The 16,096-nt window shown below is 43.6% G+C and overlaps 1 protein-coding gene across 1 annotated transcript in view; it reads right to left on the reverse strand.

Annotated features, from left to right (window-relative positions):
• LOC103587582 (triple functional domain protein) overlaps nt 1-16,096 on the reverse strand; it is a gene marked incomplete at its 3' end in the record, with an annotated part of 141,812 nt that overhangs the window by 57,980 nt on the left and 67,736 nt on the right. The window contains exons 8-12 of the mRNA XM_008569080.1: nt 10,469-10,638; nt 9,286-9,460; nt 4,666-4,861; nt 3,717-3,883; nt 1,285-1,404 (exon numbers count right to left, since the gene is read on the reverse strand). Coding sequence (XP_008567302.1) covers nt 1,285-1,404; nt 3,717-3,883; nt 4,666-4,861; nt 9,286-9,460; nt 10,469-10,638 — 828 coding nt within the window. The remainder of the gene's footprint in view (nt 1-1,284; nt 1,405-3,716; nt 3,884-4,665; nt 4,862-9,285; nt 9,461-10,468; nt 10,639-16,096) is intronic.

The raw sequence follows: 16,096 nt of genomic DNA on the forward strand, positions 1-16,096 counted from the left end.
AAAAGTCAAAAACTACAGATTTTAAAAAGAAAAGAAAAAATTAATGAAAAGCTAAGGATGAACCAGCTGTGTTCTCTGAACGTCCTGCCATATGATAAATCTATGAAAATTCCATGCAAATCCAGTTAGAATTTGCTCATATATTCTCACAAGAAAAACTGAGGTGCTGCAAGGTCAGGTTCTCTCCAGTTCTAGAAGAACTAGAATGCCAGCAGGGGTCAGTCAGGAGGTTACCTGGTCTCCATGGACACACTTTTTTTTTTTTACACAACAGCAAAATCTTGCATTTTACTTGAAAAAATGTGAATGATCCCATAAAACAGTACACAATATAGCCCATCCATTGCCCAGAAACAGTGACTAACTACTTGTAATTACTAGAAATCACTTGGCACAGTATACAGTTTACAAAAGATGCCCAGGCTTTGAGCCTCAGGAAGAAATGTTAATGTGTGTCCATTAGCCGTGAGTAGTGGCAAATAATCTAGGGAATAAATTAGTGGTGACTTCTGGGGCCCTTCTGTTCTGGCTGACAATATGTACGTAAGCAGAGCAGGAAACAAGTTTTCTGTAATCAAATGCTCTTTTTCCTTTGATTTTACTTTGAGACCACTAATCAGACTATTACCCAAGCCCCCCTCTCAAAAAAACCCCTAAAAATAATTAGACTACATGCTGAGAGTGGTTGTGAGCAAGACTGGAAGTGGCCCAAGCTGTTCTGCTACGGTTCTGGCATGGCCCTAACCCTTGTCAAGGTGAATAATGCTGCTTTAAAGCAGGGGTCTGAGGAGTTTTGTTGTCAGCAGCACTGTTTAGTGATTTACAGTGAATTCACGATTTGCACCTGCACTTGGTGAACCCCCACCCCCACCCCCCGAGCTCTCCGCTTTGTTGAGACTGGTTACATAGCAGGAATGTGCTACAAGTCCAGCAAAATAATAGGAAATCCTCAGCTGATAACCCAGTTTGGGCTCCTTGGTTCCAAGGTGTTCCTGATCAAAGAGAGCAATTCTGCCAGGGCCCTCCTAGCAGGAGGACGACAGGAAGCCTGGCCTCTCAGACCCTTGCTAGGAGGCTCGCCTTCCCTTCACTGCAGTAGCAGTACTTTCTCCTTCGCCTGTAACCAACTGTACGTTTATAAGCATTGTCACTTTGGGTCCTGTGAATCTTCTTCACTGATAGAGCCCCATTTGACTCCCATGGTCAGTGCCACATTAGGGATTTAGCAGGCTTGTCCTGAGGACAGAAAATCCCACTCACAGTGACAGGGACAGGAATTCTTACCTCGATGGCATGCTGGAACTGCTCATGCTCTCTCTGGAGCTGCTCTGCCTCTTGCAACGAGCTGGCTGTAATTAGGCCTGCATTTAACATGGACTCTCCATTGCGGATCCATCCCAGCACCTGAAACATTACACAAGATAACTCCAGCAGCAGGCTTTCCAGTACATCCTGCAGACTGCCAGGCATGGGATGAAGTCTGCAAGGTGATCCAGTGGCTCCTGGCAGATATGAAGTGATTTTTTTTTTTATTATTCTACTAGCTACAGCCTGATATCCTTCAGTGGTCTCTGATCACAAGTGCTGCATATTTTAAATTAATTCTGTTATTTTAGTAGCAAATGGGAACTGAAAAGGTGAAGGGTCCAGAAGATTAAGATTAGTCCACAGGCCAAAATGGTTCGAGAACCACATATTAGAAAACCTACTGTCACAAAGAATTCCCTGATAATCAAGAAAAATATTTTTCATTTCCTTTCAGTCCTAATGAACATGCAAAATTGGCAAACTGCTTCATAAGGGGGAACTAATTTATTTCACTAACTTCCTTTCCAATTTAACTGCAGTGTTAAATGGCATAATAATCAAAGTAGGAATTAAGGGGCAGGTCCGTGGCTCACTCGGGTGAGTGTGATTCTGATAACGCCAAGGCCCTGGGTTCGGATCCCATATAGGGATGGCCGGTTAGCTCAATGGCTGAGCGAGGTGCTGACAACACCAAGTCAAGTGTTAAGATCCCCTTACCGGTCATCTTTTCAAAAAAAAAAAAAAAACAAAGTAGGAATTAAGCAGTACTAAGATTCTCAGGGTCAAACCATGAGATTCTCAACTTCACACACCAACAAAAACACAAGTCAGTCCTGACAGTGGAAGCCACGGAAACTGTGGAGGTCACTGCTGTGTGTGGCAACACCTCAAGTTACCTACAATACCTACTTTCCTCTTCTTGTTTACTCAGAAAACCCAAACTTTTGGGGAGGGCTTAAAAAATTAAACACTTCTCAGCACCTGTTACCATTTAGTTAGAACTATGGCATGATTCTAACCGATGAGATCAAAACATCAGCCTCTGGGGCCGGCCCGGTGGCGCACTGCTACAGTGCGCCGCTTGGGAAGCGCAGCAGCGCTCCCGCCGAGGGTTCGGATCCCACATACAGACCGGCCGCTCACTGGCTGAGCGAGGTGCGGGAGCAACACCGAGGGTTGCGATCCCGTGGCCGGTCCCGGTCCGGTACGGGTGTGACACTGAGGGTTGCGATCCGTTGCCGGACACCAAAAAAGACAAAATGGAAAAAAACAAAAACAAAAACATCAGCCTCTGGAAGAGTTTGTGAAAATACTTCTTTTGTGATACAGGCACTGTCTCTTTCTTGTTATGGCTTCCCTTTCTGGGATGTGGACGTGAAGGCTGGAGTCACGACCCGTTTGGCAACCATGAGGGAAAGGTCACTTATCACCGAGATCTCAGGCTAACCTATCACAGGGCCACTGAATGAACACTAGCAATCTACTGTCTCCTGACTTGTTACCTGGGGAAAACACCTTTCTTAAGTCATTATATTTTAGTTTCTGCTACTCACAATCCCTGAGATACAGCAGTTTATTCCTTTATTTCTTAAATGAATTGTTTTGGTTTTGGCAAGAAAAAACACTTCGTTAGCAGGTCATGATACTTCCTTTCATTTATATGTGAAAGCACCCATACCACTGACGGCTCACAGGAGACCAACAGGTGCTCTTTTAAACAATTTTGACTGAACAGTGTATCTGCCCTAATGTGAGTGCCACCTACTTGTGCACCAAGTACAGAGGAACCTTAAGTCCCTGCCAACCAAACTACTGTTTGCTTTCTGTGCATCTAGAGAACACCGTAAGCCTTACTTTCCCTCTATTGAGTCAGTATCATCAGCAGATTCTCTGCCATGGGATAAAATGTCATATCCATGTATGGACTCCCACTGGCATTGAGCCAAAAGCAATCCCTTCCACATGCTCCACTTTTACTTTGCCATGCCATCCAGAATGGGGTATTATAGTATCCTAATAATACAAGAAAAACTCCTGCCATACACAGTCTGTGATCCCATCCAGACTGATAAACAGTATTTGGCAGAAAAACCATACAATTATTTAGCCCAGAAAGAAATGTGCTCAGGGTTGCGAGCAAGAGACTACCAATAACAAGACAAGCTAATGGATTCTCAAGTGCTACACCTGCCGGATGGGGAAGACTTTTCTACTATAGAGCAAACAGAGCCATCCAGGCCACTGGCTCCCTTTTTACACATTAGGCACAGCTGCACTGGGAGAATGTGTGTGTTATCTTAGGTATCAGGGCAGCTGTGGCTGATCGGAGATGGTCTTCCCCAGGAGATCACTCATCAAGTGCTGTGACCGGGCGCTGCAGACTGACCCACATCCAGTCCCTGGCTCACCTGCTTCACCTCTGCCTGCAGGTGGCGCAGCTGTACACACTGCTCCAGGTGCTTCCGGTGCTGCTCTGCAGCTAGGTCCAATTCCTGCTGTTTTTCATGAAGAAACTCCAACAGGTCCTGGACCCGAGTTGCCATATCTACATCTCTGTCACAAAGCAGCTCCACACCTGCAGACATTGAAGGGAGACCCCAGAACTCAGCCTTCAACCTTCTGTGCCCAGATGGTGGATAACACCTTCTGCTTTTGTGAATGGGTTGCCCAGCTGGGGGCCAAGCCATTACGCAGAAGGGCAACTTCAAAGAGAGTACAGCCAAGTAGAGGGGTGTTTACGTCAGCCTCTGACCACACAAGTGTGTCTGAAAGAATGTCCAGATAATCAAACCAAATCTACTTCCTTTCAATCTATAGGTACTTCTACTCCCGCACTGATAACTAATGAAAATGTAGCATCCCTTACAAATGAGCAAACTTTGGTTTGTTTTTCTTGTTATCCTCAATATAAACAGTTTACTCTTTAGTAAGCATTTAACTTGTGTAAAATGAGTTATGTTGTATGCAGGTTGTTGCTAAATAAGTTTCTAATACTACACAGTTACATTTCTGAGCCTACAGTGACATCTGCTGGTAAAATATAAGCTAAGAAAAAGATAAAGAATGTGAAAATATTTTCTTGGGATTTACATTCCATTCAGAGATACAACATATCATTTTGTAAAATTAAAGGTCAGGCTGTGAGAATGTTAAGGATAAATACCTGAACCATAATGTTAAATATAACTCTTCTGTGGGGAAAAAAATGCAAAATGTTTCCTTTTAAAGAATAGGTATCTGTACAATCTATATCACAGGGGCCAACACAATTTGCAGTCATGACACTGCAGATAAACTGAATTCCCATGGTGACAGGGAGAAACCACAACTGAAATAGAACAGGCCAACCCTTCTTACCAGAGGCCTGTACTTCATTGACATACTGCAAAAGGTCTTGCCCTTGGTGGATGACATCGAAAGTCAAGTTATTCATGGTCAAGGCTTTGTCTGCATGGTGCTGGAGGCGCTGCTCGGCGATTGTGAGATCCTCTGTGTCAAAGTCGTTCATTTGCTGAGAAAGCTCATCATTCCAAGACTCAAGGTCTGAGATGATCTGACAGAGGAAAGCATTTAAGATCAAGACTTAAAAAATAAACATATCCTGCCACATCTCACCGTGCCACATAAAGAAGGAACTAATTGTGTCAACAGGACATAGAAACTGTACACTTAGGATGGATGAGTTCTGTGATATAGAAATCATATCTCAATAAAGTCTTTAAGAAAATTAAAAACAAACAGACATGGAAGTCAGTTGGAAGGGCTCTCACTGGTCAAAGATGTGACAATTAAATACTCAAAAAGAAAAATTACCACAATTGACTCTACAAAATCCCTTAATTCCTAATGGATGGGGCGGGATGGGGAGGAGGAGGAAGAAGAGCTAAAAAGCCAAAAAATAAATGAAAACCTCTTAGGTATTAATTAGAGGAAACCAACCTTTATCCTGAAAATTAGAAATTAAAGGAGAAAAGTAGTTATTAAAGCATTTCACGGTGAAGGAAAGTTCCTCTGTATAGATAAATCTAGCTATTAAGTGTAGAAAAATAAAATAAAATTAGAAAATGATTTGTTTACAAATTCTGGTAAAATAACTGTTTCAGGCAACCATCATCAATGAAAAGTAAGCAATCATGAGAAAGGCTGAGGGGTAATTTAACAAGAGAAGGGTCAGGATGCCGTGGCCTCAGCATCCCTAAGGGAGTGGGAGCAGACGGGATGTGCCTCTCACAGGAGCTATGACGGACCACCTATGCAGCATCCTGGCACAAAAACGGAAACTGAATCTAATCAGGTCTTGGCATCTAACTTCTAAGTTTAGAGGAAATGTCAGGGAAAGAAAACCAGTTAAACAACCTGAGGAAACCAAGTGAGCAAATGCAGAATGTGGGACCTGCTTCCTTTGATAAGAGACCTAGCTATTTAGCAAGTCATGGCATTTAAAAAAAAAAAAAAAAAAAAGGAGGAAGGACAGAAGATTCTAGATGAAGGGACCAACTACTCAATGCTTGAGGCACCTGTGCAAATCTGAACACGGCTGGGTATCAGAAGACGTGAGAAAACACTGTTAAATTGCGGAGGTGTTTAGTGAATTTTGGGTGTATAAGAAAACGGCCTTGGGCCGGCCCGGTGGCGCACTGCTACAGTGTGCTGCTTGGGAAGCGCGGCGGCGCTCCCGCCGAGGGTTCGGATCCCATGTGCAGACCGGCGGCTCACTGGCTGAGCGAGGAGCGGGGGCAGCGCCGAGGTTGCGATCCCGTTGCCGGTCCCGGTCCGGTCCGGGCGTGACACTGAGGGTTGCGATCCGTTGCCGATCACAAAAAAAAAAAGACAAAAAGACAAAAAAAAAGAAAACGGCCTTATCTTTTAGAGATACTTGAAACATCTTCTGAAGTTAAATGATAAGATTTCCTCTAAAATACTATAGTACATCAATAACAAAAGCAGGGATACTGGAAGTAAGGGTGGAAAAGTATTGCTGAATTTTGGGGATAGGCAAAGGAAAATTTCATTGTACTATCCTCTCTACTTCTGTGTAGGTTTGAAAACTTTCATAACATAATTTTTAAAAATTAAGACTAAAAATTATAAAATTCAGGAAGGAAGAAAAAACTTCTTGTGAAAGAATATTATACTATACATGTAAACAAAATAACATTTCCCATGCATCCTAACTTTATCCAGTGAGATATCCATGAGAACTAAAGCAAGTCAGTATGAAATTTGAGAATGTGAGAGTTTACATAAAAATTCAGGTAGGACATGGGAAGTAATAAAAACCTTAAAGATTCCCAAAACTCCTATTGCACAAATCTTATCCTTTTAATGTTGGGGTTTGCATACAATATGATATATGTTATATTAATTCATTAGATTGTACTACTTAAAAAAATTAATAAATTTAAATAATGCCCAACTAGACATAAATCATGAAGAAACTGAGAAAAAAATTTTCAAAAAGAAAAGAATATGATCATAACTTTAATCTTTGTCTCTACTCCAAAGGGGAATTTTCTTTCTTGATGTTTGTCTGTCTTCTGACACTGAGGGAGAGGAGATCAGGTGTGGTGATGAGCTACAGATTCAGCAACACTGTCCTCCTGGAGACACTGTCAGGCTCAGACAACACTCAAGAAACGGATAATAAACAAAGATCACCACGCTAAAACCAGCAGGATTTGAAAACAGTCACTGAGCATAAAGAAACCCTGACAAAGGCTATGATCAAAAGATCTTGAAGAGAAGATCCTGTCTCCAAAGTTCAGCATTACAGTCGTTAACAGCAGAGTGAACAAATCTGCGGCAATAGCACAACTCAAGAAAGTGGATGTCAGTTTCTGAACACTAATTGCTGGAAGAAACAACTTGGAAATAACTTTTAAAAATGTATTCCAGAATTTGCAGAAAGTCTAAGTTTCTCTTCCTAAATTTACATATATTTATGATTATTTTTCATAACTAAACTGTCACAAGATGCTCTGTTAATGATTTTGCTGGTCTTTTTAGAGCAATAGAGATTTTATTCGGAAGATCTATAGGCTGAAATATCAATATTCTAAAAAGAGGATATCATAAAACCATAGTAAACCTTGATCCACCTTTTGAGAGATGGAAATGCTACTCCTATTGAAAAACAAGAGAGATGGGGGATTTCTAAAAAGTTAACCAAGAAACAGACAAATTTCTACCATAAGCATAAACTCTATGCTTCCTACAGACAGTAAGACGTGGCATTTTCCCAGATAAGAGAGGAAATCCCAGCCAAAGCCTAAACTGCTCAAATTTTCACATTTCAGAATAATTAGGGAGAATGGAGGTTCTTAGGCCATAACCTCTTAAATGCTTTTAAACTCTATGTGGCACTGGCCTGAGACTAAAGCACACAGGTTCAGTGTCCTTGGCTCGGGAATGCACTCACTGAGGTCTGGCACCCTGGCTTTACCAAGGGCATTTGTAGTTTTGTGGCTTCAGCATAAGGAAAACGTATTTTTGTTTCCTAATCTGGTTCAATGAACATGGAAATATTCACAATGAAAAAATTATTTTTCTCCTTTAAAGTAGCATTAATACAAATGAAGTTAAATTTTGTTTTCAAATATCAAAATGTCCTAAAAGAAAAACTTCAGCTAATGATTCTGATTGCTTTGTTTTTCTTAATTAAGTTTCACAAAAGCAAGTCCTCTGAAGTCAAAAAGGAAAATGGGCCTGCTTGTTCTTCTTCATGTCCTGTGCTACTACCTGGAAGCTGGAGGCAGGCCCAGGCCAGGCAGGGCCTTGTTGGGCAGAGGCCGGGCGCCTTCTCTCTGTGTGGCCTCTTTTGGATCTAAATGTCAAGACCCCGAGGGCACGTCAGCAGGTGTTTACCAGGCAATGTGGTTAGGTTCTAACTCCTTTCTCGTCATGAAGTAATGATGACAATGAGAAGAGTTAAGAGGTCTTTCTTTAATAAAAACAAGTGCTGGACATTCAAACAAGCGGCCAAAGGCACTTGTACGAGTGCACAGGCCTGGCCTGGCCCTGCACCACACACCAAACCGCCACTCAGCATGGGGAGAACACGACTCACCATGGGCACAGCCCCTCACCAAGCTGAGGTAACGAGGGCAGTCCACGCACATGACAGTCCAGTCCTGTCCTCCCTTGCCCTGGTGGCACATGAGGGTCTGGGCCCGAGTGCCCTCCAGGCACTGCTGAGGAGTCCTAAGCCCTGCATAAGTGAAGAATATGGAGAGATGTGCTCCAAAGCCCCGTCACAGTCACAGGGCGCACCTTGGTGGCTCAGAGGTCGGTCACTGCTGCCAGCTATGAAGCTGCCTGGCACTGGGAACTGGCCTCACCCAGGCTGAAGAGAGCTGGGCTCCTTTCACCCAATTATGCTACTACTGCCTGCACCACATCACAGCAGAAACAAAAATCTTCCTCAGCACAGCGCTCAGAACTACCCTCTTTCTGTTGAAGAAAGATAAGAGGAAACTGTACTTCACATGTATGGAGCAAAAGTCCATTTATAGGTAAAAATTATAATCTGAGAAGACCTCTGTTGGACAAAAAAACCCGGGTTTCCTGCAACCTCCAACACTGTCACTATGGGCTAAGATTATCCCTACACTTGGAGGAGGGGGAACAGGAGGGCGAAGGAGAGAAAGAGAAAGGGCGTTAGTGGGGACAGGGGGGCGGGAGAGGAAGGGCAGAGGAAGAGCACAGGGCAGTCCCCACAGGTGTCACATGTCTCAGCTCCTGCCACCTGCGCTGCCTCCACTGTAGTCCTCAACCTTCGAGTCCAGAGCTGAGAGTCCCCCATCCTCCTGGGACGACCCCAGGACGTCTTCAGGCGCCCAGGCCAGCTCTTTCCTTCCTCTGCCTCCTCCTTGTGCAGGGGGTGGAGGAGCAGAAGGCGCAGGATGGAACAAGGCAAAGGACAGCAGAGGGGAAGCCGGGTCCCCCCAGACAAGAAGGCAGTGGCCTGGGGACACTCACATCGATGGCATCCCTCTCGAAGATGCGCAGCTGCAGGAAGAGCTCCAGCTTGATCTTGCGCTCCTGGAAGAGTTCCTCCATCTGCGACTGGGCCTCGTCCAGCTGCTGCAGCACCGTTTCAATGTGGTTGATGGAGCTGTTGTGGGGCGTCTTGTTGCTGGAGATGGCGGAGTCCCTGAGAAAGGGCACACGAGGGAAGCCCGGCTTTAACAAGGCAAACGGGAACTGAATGAGAAAGTCTCACCCCAGATCCGGCAGCTCGGCTCTTCGGGGGAAGAAGCTGCAGGAAGCTGGGCTGCTGCCCCTCCTGCAGCCGGCAGCAGCCTGCCTCCTCCCAGGAGACGCTGTGGAACCTCTAGGCATCTTCTCGAAGTCACTCTTATGAGAAGTGTACTATTTACAGAATATCACTTTAGTAGATTTTTATTTTTAACCACTTTTCTCTTTAAGTAGGGAGAATAGATGATACCTGTTCAGTACAAATGATAGAGTCATATTGGTCATGAGAGATTAACCTTTAATGCAATCAATTAAGCTTTTATTAAGTAACTCCTGCCTGACTCTCTTTTACCAAAGTAACATCATGGAAGGTTATCAGTCAACGATTTGATAAATTGTCCTCTGAGTAATACGGTAGGGGGATTAAATGATATCAATGGTCCCCATAACCCTATAAAACAAATTTATTTCCAAAGGAAACAACTGCAGCCTTGCACGGCCTCCTGCTGGAATGAACGCTTGCAGGATGGGAGTCCCGGCACGCAGAGACCCTCCTGTGCCTGCACTTGGAGACCATGTATTTTGACTACACTCGACAGGGCCTGAGGCCGCGATCCTAAGGGGGTTCAGACTCATCCGGTTATAAAGAAATTTCCATTATTATTAGGTAGGTGCTAAGAGGAAATACTAATAAAAGCTGCATTCTGTGGTTTATAAGTCAATGTTATAATGAGAAAAAACATGGAATTAAAGAAACTGTGAGGGAGGGAGGGAGGGAGGAGGGAGAGAAAAAAAGAGAGAGAAGAGAGAGTTTACTCTCTTTTGTGTTCCTAGATGTCATTTGTCCTCTCCCGAGCTGGACAGAGATTTACAGCTAATTGTTCACAAAAGGAAAAGAGGAAGGGAAATCCCTGGCAGGATTTCAGAATCTGTGTTCAGACCAGAGGAAAGGGACGAGGCCCACCTCAGCTGCTGGATGAGGTCCTCCCCTTCCTTGATCACGTTCACGGTCACCTGCAGGGTCGTCTGCTGCTGCTGGCCAAAGCGCTTGATGAGATCCTGCACGGCCTCCACTGACTCGGCATACACGTCGTCCAGCAGCTCCTTCTGCAGCTCCTCCAGCCATGTCCACAGCTGGGAACAGGGAGAGGGTACGGTGAGGCGGGGATGGTGTGGTGAGACTGCCCCCAGAGAGAGGGGAGGGGGGAAGGAGGGAGAAGCGTCCCTAACAGACTGCCAGGGCAACACATGCACAAAAAAAGCAGTACGCCTCTGTTGCGTGGTGAAAAACAGGCAGTGAGGAGGAGGGGACTGTCACAAAAGAGAGAAAGGAAAGGGAAGGGAAGCCGCTCTTTCCCACTCTTCCAAGGCTCAATCTGCAGCACGATGGAAATAAGCCCCCTTCAGACAACAGAAACATCTGCTGAACGTAAGAGACATTCTTTGATGTGTTTCCTGACTCTTACTTGGCAGATAAATTTATTTTCAGCGAGGGCATCCAAACCATTATTAATTATGAGACCACTGCTCAGAGGCAGGTGCTTGATACCCTCAGGACAGAAGGACGCATACAATGTGGAGAGAAAAATTCACCAACAAGCCTGGTGGTAGACTTGGACATGGTGCTCCCAAGGTAACAACACCCAGCCCAGGCCACCATGGGTTGGCCCACTGGTAGTTCAGACCTTTGGGGAAAGGGCGTGCACACTGAAAATGCTTAAACACCCTTATTGCCTCTACCATTAAACACGTCACTAGGGACCCTGACTAGTAAAAACAACTTGGAATAAGACCATATTTAGGCCTGGCAGGCACCAGGGACCAGGGCACTTGGCCACTTCCTGGAAACCCATTAAGTCCTTCAGGTCTCTGGGGCACCACTCAGGGAACTGAAAAAGACAATTAATTAAACCGAATGGGCCCTGGTGGCTTGGCAGTGGTTTGCATGTGGAGAAATGCTTTCGGCTGCCTCAGGGAGGTAAGGGTCATCTCGTGCATCTTGCATGTGTCTCCATCTCTACATCTCATCATGTTGGCTGCAGTGAGAAAGATCAAGTCAGGAGACCCCCTGACACTTTGCCCAATGGTTGCCACCTACGGGGCTCATAAGTCAAACTGTACTTGCAAAAATAAACCATGCGTACATTTGGTCTTTTGCTTCCATACTAATCTTTTTACAAAATGGCTTTATTCAGGTATAACTGATGTACAATAAACCACATGAATTTAAAGTGTCCAGTGCAGTGAGCTTTGCCATATGTCTACAACACCATGGAAAGTGAGCGTCTCCATCACCCCAAAAGCTTTCCTATGCCCTGTCTCCCTCCCTCCCTGGCAATCAGTTTCTCTGCTTTCAGCCACTATAAATTAGCTTACATTTTCTAAAAAAAAATTATAGAAATGGAGCCGTACAGTATGTCCGGCTTCTTTCATTCAGGTTAATTACTTTGGGATTCATCTGTGCTATTGTGCGTATCAATACTCCTTCCTTTTTATTGTTGAACAGCATTCCCTTGTATGTATATGCATAGTTTATCTGTTCATCTACTGATGGCCATTTGGGTTATCCCCAGTTTTTGTTCATTACAAATAAAGCTGCTATAAACACCTGTGCCCAGCTTCTGTATGTACTTACGGGTATCCTTTCCTTTAGGTAAACCGAGGTACAGAGTGGCTGGATCATATGGTAGGTTATGTTTAACTTTTTAAGAAACTGCCAAACATTTCCAAAGTGGTGTACCATTTTTACATTCCCACCAGCAATGTATAAAAGTTCCAATTCCCCCACTGATAATTGATAGGGTCTTTTTAACTTTAGCCACTCTAAATGAGTGGTAGCTCACTGTGGTTTCCGTTTGTAATTCCCTAATGACTAATGATGGCAAATCTAAGCTAAGCTTGTGAGAGTTCTCTTGCTGTTAAGCATATGTCTCGTTGAAAACTGACAATCACCTGGTGGCTCCTGGTTCTCCCTAATCTGCATACAGAACCTGACTTCCATTTTTAATATAGAAAAGCTTAAAACATAAATTCCATACTATAGCTTGTTCACTGAGCAATACCACAAACATAAAATACACTTTTGTTATCTGCAGGTCAATAAACATTAAATGTAGCAGGCCAGTTTGAAAGTAAGAAAAGTGCTGGCAAAGAACTTATTTTTTGATCCAGTTACTCAGGGACCTAAGAGTTACTTTTACTAAAAATATTAAGTAAACAAAACATTTGTTAACACTTCTCATATTATTTACTCATTTTTGTACATGAGTTATAAAGTTTTATAAAATCCAAGAATTTTAATTAAAGGAGTACTAGAGATAGGCTGGTTCAGTTCTTTCATTCTATAGATTAAGGAAAAGGGCCCCAGGTGATGAAGTGAACTGTCCAAGAGGGCCCACCCAGGGGCAAAGCCAGCATCAGGGAGGCTTCTTAGACACACTGTAAAACACATTGATGTTTTATTTCAACATAAAAAATGCCATTCATCAGTTCACCAAATACTGACTGATGCTCTGTACCATCTATGAAGGAACCATAATCAGTGCTATCCTGGCCTTTTTTTTTTTTGGCTTTCCTCTAAAATTTATAAATAACAGGAAGGATAACAGCATTATGACACTGAAGAATCTTCCAATTTGCTCTAACATTTCCCATGAAAAACATTCTTAGTTGCTATAAGTCACATTATATAGTAGCAACAGTATTATGAGATTTACAGTAAGGTGATCTGGATTTAAGAAATGCTTAAAAAAAGCATTAGCTCTGTGACCTAAGAGATCACTTAACTTCTCCGAGACTCAGTCTGCTAAAACAGGGATCCTAAGAATACCAATACTACCTCAAGGAGTCACTGGGGACTAGATGAGAGGGAAACAGCAATGCTCTAGACAGATGTTAATCATCCCAGTTATAAGGATGGACTCGAACCGAATGGGCAAGATTTGCTCAAAGAAACCCAGTTCGTGCCGGCGAGGCTGCTCTGAGCAATAAAGAATAATTTACCAAAACGAGGCTGCAATATTTTACTGAAAGAATCAAAATGTTTAACCAAAATGCCCATGCTATATTACCCAGTCAGTAGACTTGAAATGACAGCCTGCCTTCCACATGCCAGGGCAGGTGACTGGCCACACACCCGAGTGTCCCCTTGCTCAAACTCTTTCAGCAGTCCATGGTCCCTGCAGCCCTGCCACCCCCTAATTTACCTCCTAAGATGGACACTATTGAAAGAGCAGTCCTTTACAATTCCATTTATTCTGCTGAAAGAGAAAATAGAAAATCATTTACTTCAATCTCTTCTCAAAATCTCAACTGCATCTTCTGTCTGAGCACATCTGCTTTGCTGGAGCTGCCCCCATCTTGGCCTGTATAGTAGAACCAGGAAACAAAGCAGCCCATGTCCCCTGCCTGTGAGTCAACCACAGCAGCTAAATTCATGGATGAAAATGGAAAATACCTAAGGAACTGATGAAAGGATAATGTGTAGTAAACTTATTATTCTGTCCCACTGCTGAGACCTTAGAAACAATGCTACCTCAGCATTTAATGCTCAAACTTTCAGTGGAAGTAAATGATTTAAGCAAATGTACATCTGAAAAACACTCTCAGAATATACTTTTCACTCTAAAATATCGTGGCACATTCTCTTCTTTCACTCTAATCAGAAGAAATATTTCTGAGAATAAAGGTAAAGGAGCCAACTCTGACATAAATTCTGAATCTGCCTCACAGGAGGTGTCCAACACATCAGGAGACAAGCTGGTGCCTGGGCACTGAGAAACAGTCCACTGAGGGCTGGAGCCAGTGGTGGCCTCTGGTTTTAGTTACACTACACACCTTTAAGGGCTAGGTCCTTATACCACTAATAGAAATTAGAAATTTTAAATCTGTTGAGAAAATAAAACACAAGTTTTTTTTAAAAAGCCCAGTGGAAAAATAGCAAAATTAGCAAAACAACAAAATTCATCAAGACAACTGGTAGAGAATCTGAATGTCGTGGACAAGGACACATGTCATAACAGGTCCTGACCACCCTCTCAGTCCTGTTCAGACAGCGGGTCCCCCTGAAGCCCTGGCCAGCGTGGTGCCTGCATGTGACACTGTGCGAGCCTCGGGACTGCCTGCGCCCCTGCTGGGGGGCTCAGCAGCCTCTCCCCAGAATCATCGGGAGGCCCAACTCGAGGCCCCTACCTGTGGGTCAGGAAGCGGGAGGGACGCCTGTCTGGGTGGAGACAACTGCAAATTCCTCTTCTCCAGCAAACATTATCAAAAATACCATTTAAGTTACAAAACCACTTTATCAAGTCTCACTTTTAGACAATGATAAGATCAAAACCGGCCTGTCGCACTGTTCATAGGTCTGCTTCTGCTTAACTCCACTGCGACAGCACCAGAGTTAACGTTTCTTCCACAGGTGATAGTTAAAACACAACACTTCTCACAAGAGGGAATACAGAATCATGATTAGGAGTGTAGGATCTGTAGCCAGACTGCCCAAGTTCGGATCCTGATAACACTTCCTAGAGTGTAACCTTCGGCGAGCCCCTTACCTGGATCCATATGTCAGTTTTCCCATCTATTAAACAGCTATGGTAGCAATGCCTACCTACCTCAAAGCGGTGCCTGTAAGGTTAAGTGAGATGATACACACAGAGTGAAAACGTTAAGTAAATGTTAGCCACTATTATAGTTTTCGTTCTAAGAAAAATTCTTCTCACAATAAGAAAAACAAAAGTTTTACAATCTTTTGTCTAGATGTTTTTCAAAACAAATCCAGGTTCCTACCAATTGTTCAAAATATGTCATTCGGTCTGATAAACTGAACACTGTCCCACATATAAATCTTTTTACTGTTAAAAATAGTACAGTATGAGGAAAAGGTGCTAGAATTAGTCTGTCATTCTATAGAAATCACGTCCTGTCACTTCCAGGGGAAGTTCTGTGAGTATTTGGGGGTCAAACCTTTTCCGGTCCACCTGGTAGGGTTTTTGTTTTTAAAATTAGCTTACTCCCTACAACATCCTGGGCACCTCAACACATGCCCAGCGAGCTCACCCCACCTGGTCAGTCAGTGAAAGCAGTAAGGAGCCACAGCTACGGAGACCCACAGAAGCTGATCTCGGCATCATGAAGTTGAAAAAGGGAAAAGTAGATGAGACGGAAGGAGTAGGGAGGCTGCATTTAAAAATCATGATGTTGAAAGCCTAAAAGTCCTTTGCTCCTTTAGAATTTTTCTGTCTGGTCCAACAGACAGAAATTTAATTGGTTTAATTCATCAAATTTAATTCATTTAATTTGGAGAAAAAAAGTCTTAGATAAAGGTCATTTCTAATGGCAGTGGAGGATAAAATGACACATATCATAACATAATTCAAGCAAAATCTAGTTTTAAGCTTTTAAAATGGTATATATGGGGGCTGGCCAGTTACTCAGTTGGTAGAGCACAGTGCTGACAACACCAAGGTCAGGGGTTCGGATCCCTGTCCTGGTCAGCCATCAAAATAAAAATTTTGGGGGCCGGCCCGGTGGCGAACTCAGTAGAGTGCGGCGCTTGGGAGCACGGCGGCGCTCCCGCCGAGGGTTCGGATCCCAT

Source organism: Galeopterus variegatus, unplaced genomic scaffold, assembly GCF_000696425.1.
Source record: "Galeopterus variegatus unplaced genomic scaffold, G_variegatus-3.0.2 Scaffold463, whole genome shotgun sequence".
In the NCBI taxonomy this organism is placed as follows: Eukaryota; Metazoa; Chordata; class Mammalia; order Dermoptera; family Cynocephalidae; genus Galeopterus; species Galeopterus variegatus.